We start from the raw sequence: 6,000 nt of genomic DNA, 5'->3' as shown, positions 1-6,000 counted from the left end.
GACCGCCGGCAGCCTGCAGCCGCCAAGTCCCGCTCGCAAGCCTCGCACGGGGGCTCCCCGCTTCCGCCCTCCTCCTCCTTCCTCTTCCTCTTCCTGCGGCAATGGCGGCCCCGCCCAGGGGCGAGCCCGCCTTCTCCTCCTCACCCGCACGCGGAGAGGCCGTCGGGGCGCGTCGCCGCCGCCATCTTAGAAGCGGGCAAAGCGGTGAGGGCGGAAAGGGCCGGGCCGCCGCGGGGGAAGGGACGTGGCCGGGGTGCAGCCATGGCGGCGGCGAAGCCTGGGGCTGCCGGCGGCACCACCAACTTGCTCTTCTCTTCCTCCGCTACCGAGTTCAACTTCACCGTGCCCTTCATCCCGGTCAGCCAGGCTCCGGCTATACCGCCGGGCCCCGCTCTCCTGGCAGCCGGTAGGGAGGCCGGCGGGGGGGGGGTGGTGGGGGGGCCCCTGGGCGGGCGGGGGGGGGGGCGGCGGGGTTGGGCGGGAGCCCGGCGGGACTGTGCCCTCCGCGCCGCTGGATAACGGGCTGTGGGCTCGGTGGGAGACCCGAGGAACCGAGCCGGGGCCTGCCGAGGGGTGCCGCGGGCCTGGTCGGCGTCTGGGCCCGCTACGCGTCGGTTGGACCCTAATCTTCTCTCCGTAGGGCTCGCTGAGCTGGCTGTCACTGCTAGCTGCCGGGCGTTAATGCTCCAGGAGAGACAAGCTGCTCGAGATGTGTGCGCTCCGCTTTCCTGCCTGTGCTCAAGTGTTTGGGCTTTAGTTCTGGGTCTAAGGAGAAGGGATGATTGTCGTGTTTTCAGTTCATTGATGAGCATATTTGTTTCAGCAATTCACAGCTGTCAGTACTTCCATTCAGGGATGTACTTAGTGTTTTCGCTCTTTTTAAGCTCCTCTGCCACGTTATCTTCTATTTTCCCTGTGTGAAAATAGCATGTTAAGCAGGCACCTTAAATGGCCTTGTTAACTTAACCGTGGTTTTAATACTCTGTCCTTCTAAAGCCTTAATGGTGTTCCAAACACATGCATCTGCAACTTAAAATCTGACGCTCAAATAGTTTCAGATAAAGGAACGGATTTTTCTGGAAATGCGTTCAGTCTGAGATTTAAGCTTTAAGTATTAGAAATACAACTAGAAATCAGATAATTTTAAATTTTACTGCGTCAGCACATGTTGAGTCCAAAATCCAAGACTTGATTTCGATGCTGTTGTATCTTAGCTAAAATAAGTGTTAATATAGCTGGAAATCAGTGGAGTACATCTCTGTGGATTTAAGAAAATGTTTGCCAAGTATGGCTTTGAGACATTTTTTTTATATCAGCTACAATTTTTTGGGTGGGAGGGTTAGAAGCATTAGAGTATTATTCCTACTTACTTGAGGTATCTAGGTAGGTGATATATTTACTACTTCCATTGTGCAATCTTTATAGTTTTTCTTTCTTGCAAATATATGTTGTTTTTCATTTTTTAAAAAAAGTAGTTTTTAAGTGCTAGTCTTGCCAGTAGTTCTGCACAGACGACTGTCATGTGGCAATTTCCTGAAGATTCTGAAGCTAGCCAAGGAGAAAATCTGATGGGATTTCATTAATGCGGTGAATCATATGCTCTCCATCTCACTTAAAATTTGATGGGATGAAGATTCATAGTTTTGCAGCTGCAGTGAACTTCAGTGCTGGAGGTTGTGCCACAATCCGTGTCCGTCCGAGTAAGGCCTGTGTCCTGTTAAATGTTCTATTTCAGTGGTCCATTGCGCTCACTGTTTGTCCAGCCAGGTGTCACAGGGATCTGGCTGTGTAGAGCAGTTTGCATCTTGAATCATAGTTTGAAGCAGGAAAAAACAAGCTCTTGAGTTTGTATTTTAAATTGTGTAAACTGTAGTAAGGATTGATCTCAGGAATTGTTTGACATCTGACAGCCAACATTAGGAAGCTGTGTGCAGTCATAAAATTCTTGTATTTCCAAGAGCGAGTAATAAGTGTTTTGTGCTTTGCAGTTTGATGATAGAAGATACATTCTCTGGCTCAGGTGTGGGTGAAGTAACTGATATACTTACTGTAGATAGAGAGGAGTGTTCCCAATAAGGAAGTGGACTAATGTCACTTGTGGTTGTCAGGTGACAATCTGTGAATGGCAAGGATCCACGTTATATATGGAGGGATATACAGGAGGTTGTCACACAGTCACTGTTGAAGAAAGACTGTTTTGTATATGGGAAGAATGCTGCCCTTGTATGTCAAAGCTGTACACTCACAGGAAATTTTTAAATTTGTATGAAGTGCTACTTTTTCTGCTAGTCCGGGCTTATGTTCCAACATAGTTTTTGCAGAATTAGAAAAAGGCAAAGTAGAAAGTAATGTACTGTGTTGGAAAATGTGTGTGTGTGTACATATATACACACACGTATAAGTATAATTTTTGTTTTGGCAGAACTTCTTCAACCTCATTTTGCAAGGAAAGGTACAGTTAGACTAAATCTCTGAAACCTAGTTGAAATTGGAGAAGAGTAGCTGTTCTGTGAATGGGCATTTGGTAAAGGCCTTGAAAACTCTTCAGCACGTTGCTACATGTTTATCGTGATCTGACATGGTGAGGTGAATTGCCTCTGCTACCAGTTACTTGGAAAGCTGAGAATTAACAGCGTGGTGTACAGTATGCTCCTCTCTATTCCACAATGGTTATGAAATGTGAAAGGAAGAAGAATTTTATTGTTTAGAAGTTGAGACCGCTTATTTAATATAAATGGCTAGTCTGCTTGTAGTTCAGAGATAAGCCATAGGCCTGACTTCATAGTGGTTGTTGCTTATAAATGGTTTTAGTATCCTCCACATGATGGTTCACACATGTAGATTTTGCATTTTGTTCCTCAAAGCGGGATAAAATGCTATAGGTGAAAGTAAGAGAAATTGATAAATGCAGGTGATGCCTCAAACAGACATCATCTGAAAAGACTACTAATAAAAGATGGTTAAAATAGTCCATTTTAGTCATGGCAGCTGCTTCTTTTATGATTAATTAATTAGAACAGCAGCTTCCTAGGGAGGCTTCTCTGTGGATTCCCCTGTGCTCCCTTGATACTCTATATTACAGTTATGTTGGCTGTGGATAAAGACATTTGTTATTGGCTGCTTGTAGCTGCAGAGATGCTTGGTCTCTCTCTTTGGCTAGGGATTGAGTAGCAGAGAAGCGATGATAGCTCTGTGGTTTCTTCCCCATAGCCCGGGGATTATTTGATTGCCAGAGCAGATGACAACGCTCTTATGACTTCTGCAGATTGCATTGGCTGCTTGCAAGGTGCTGTTCCTTCAGGAGGCAGGCAGTAATGCTAAGACCATCACAGGTTTAACTGAGCTTACTGTGAGACCTGTGATAATGTCAAGCCACTTTTTTTTCCACTTGTTAGTAGGTCGCTGCGAAGCAGAAAACTGTGATTGACCAGAACCTGGTTTATGTATTTTCTCACTGCGAAAGGGCAGTCATTGTCTTGCACCTTTTTAAGCCCTCTCCTACAATTACGCAGAATGGGGACTTAATTTTCTGCACCAGAGATTTAGCTCTTGTGCCAGTCTAGAGTAGGATTTTCAGAGAGAACTGGAATAAGTCCTGCTCATCAAATGACTTGGAGCGATGACTTATGGCCACCTTGCAAGTAAAATGAGAAACCTTGCGGGGGCTCTGCTGAAGGAGCAGGTGAGAATGCATTGGTTAACCAATCGGTTTGGCCTATTTGAGAATGTCCTTAAGCTCTACTTTTGAATTTGATCTTGGAAGTCTAAAAATCAGAGCGTAAAGTCCTATGCTTAGTAACTGTTTTCATGGTGAAAGAAAATGAACCAAGGCTGCTCTTGCATTTGGTAGGCATAAGGGAAATTGCTTCCAGGGCACTAATATCCCTTCCAGGGATCTTTGCCTAGTTGACTTGGGAAGGTCCTGACTTCAGTCATACTTTGGTCTCTTATTTCAGATTTTTAATTTTTGTTGCTTTCTCTGTGTACACCAAGTAACTTTTATGGTCCATTTAAATGTTCTTGAAGACATGATATCTTTTGTTTGACTTTATGATGTGTTTAATCGTCAAGGATGTGTAAGGTTTGTAATCTTTTTGGCTTTATGGGGGCCAACAGAGTTTTGGTAACTAACTGGTTTGAACCTCTCACAATATCTCTAGTGATCTTTTTGTTTTTGCAGATGATTCTGCAGATGTTGGTGAAGAGGACAGCTTCTTGGGTCAGACTTCTGCCAGCCCCAATCCACCACAGACTTTCAACTATTTCTCTCAAGTACCTAGTAGCAGTGATCCATTTGGAAGTATTGGGCAGCCACCCTTAACAACTGTTGCACCACCTGTTGGAGCACCAGCCTTCTCCAGGCCTCCACCTTCACTTCCACTTGTGCCTGGGTCACAGGATGGGCAAAATGCCTTTTCACCGCATATTCCTAAGTCACAGTCCTCTTACAGTGCACCACCTACTTCACAGGTGGGAATCACAGCTTATCAGACTCCTCAGCAGAGCTGTCCCCCGCCTGCAAATGCGTCTACTCTTCCCCAAGGAACATCTCAGCAGGGATATAACCCTTATCGGCATACCACCCTGAGCAGCAGAGCCAACCCGTACCTTACTCCGCCGCAGCTGCAACAGAGTCACGTACCTGCTCACCCACCATCCTCTGTACCACCTGTCCAGATGTATCAGACACCTCCAGGGTCATTGACACAGGTATATAATTCATTCCTGATGTCCTGGTACCAGAACAAGATAATTTAAGTCACTGTCCTCTTTGAACTGCATGTTTTATCTTCTGAAGATTTTTCTTTCCCCACCCCAAAAAACTCCAGAAAAAGTCTTGAACTATTTCTGATAGCAAAATCTTTTCACTAGAGCTAGGCTGCAACTGTTGCTTTAGGAAAACTTCCCGATCTTTGAAGTGAGTGTACCCTGAGGCTGTAGCTACGTGAGTCCCTGGTGTCAGAAACAAAGCCAGGTTGTGAAGTTCTGTTGCTCTTTTCTGTCTGAGTTTGCTGCCATTTCAGCTGTGTTGCTGCATTGTTTGTGCCTCTGCTGTAAATTGGGTCATTCAGCCATTTGCAAGATACGGGCTAAAAAACTCTTTTCAAGCTGGTTTTGCTGGTGAAGCCAGCACTTTTTGAAATTATGATCTAAGTCACGTAAATTGTGAGCAAACCCTTTGAAACACATCGGTTGAGGATTTTATGTGATATAAAGCATTAATCTCCATTCTTCTTTTACCTTCACAAAAGCCTTATTTTAATAATGTGAATGGGTTAGTAATAACCTGACAAGTTTTCCTTAAAAACAACAAAAATTGTTTTTATTTTGCCCGAGCTATTGCTATATTGCTGCTATTGTGAATAAAGAATAGAAAGATTATATAATGACAAAAAACATAGCAAAAGCAGTACAACCTAAACAGTCTGGAGTTTTAGATTGAAGAATTTCAGAACTTCTGTTTGCTTGATTTTATATATTGTGCAATATATTAGTTTTTTTTTTCTTTAAGTCTATCAACCAAAGCAGTTGCTACTGCTGACATCACTTGCTTTTAGTTGTGCTAACTGGGATCTTTGTACAATTTGTATGAAATCAGCTTTATGTAGGCTATAGTCCCTTTCAAAATCAGTTACTTTTCTTGCATCACTGAGGCTGCATTTGAGTTTGAAATCTGCCTGTCCTGATCACTTTGCAGGAAGAGAGCTATTTCTGAAGCGGCCACTTGTTAAAATTGACAAATCTTTATGCAAAAATGTGATTATGTATAAATGAATAATGAGAAGAGTGCATTTTAATTTTCATGTCAGATTTGGTGGCTGTAAGAAATAAGCTCAGCCTGAGTTTTGAAAATTTAAGAGAATGTTTTAAGTCTTACTGGTTTTAGGTAATCAAGGTGCTAGACCATAACAGTTTTTAACAGTATTTGTGGGAATGAAATTCACATCCTTTCTCAATTTGAAAAGTTGTAAGTTTTCAAAAACATGATAAAGCAGACAA

At 43.6% G+C, this 6,000-nt stretch overlaps 1 protein-coding gene across 5 annotated transcripts in view; it reads left to right on the top strand.

Moving 5' to 3' along the window:
• Window positions 1–8: 8 nt before the first annotated feature.
• The window catches only part of SEC23IP (SEC23 interacting protein), a 28,418-nt gene continuing 22,426 nt past the window's right edge, over window positions 9–6,000 (top strand). For 4 of the 5 annotated variants that reach the window (XR_774180.1, XR_774181.1, XM_010564674.1 and 1 more), the window contains exons 1-2: window positions 9–406; window positions 4,181–4,710. Coding sequence is in view for 3 of the 5 variants with exons in the window: in XM_010564674.1 (XP_010562976.1) it covers window positions 262–406; window positions 4,181–4,710 (675 nt within the window). In the remaining 2 variants the exon portion in view is untranslated. Of the gene's footprint in view, window positions 407–638; window positions 714–4,180; window positions 4,711–6,000 lie in introns of those variants that run through there. The other variant, XM_010564675.1, reaches the window with a different exon arrangement.

This window comes from Haliaeetus leucocephalus, unplaced genomic scaffold (genome assembly GCF_000737465.1).
Source record: "Haliaeetus leucocephalus isolate CR32 unplaced genomic scaffold, Haliaeetus_leucocephalus-4.0 Scaffold184, whole genome shotgun sequence".
NCBI classification, from domain to species: domain Eukaryota; kingdom Metazoa; phylum Chordata; class Aves; order Accipitriformes; family Accipitridae; genus Haliaeetus; species Haliaeetus leucocephalus.
This window is presented reverse-complemented; position numbering and strand designations above follow the sequence as displayed.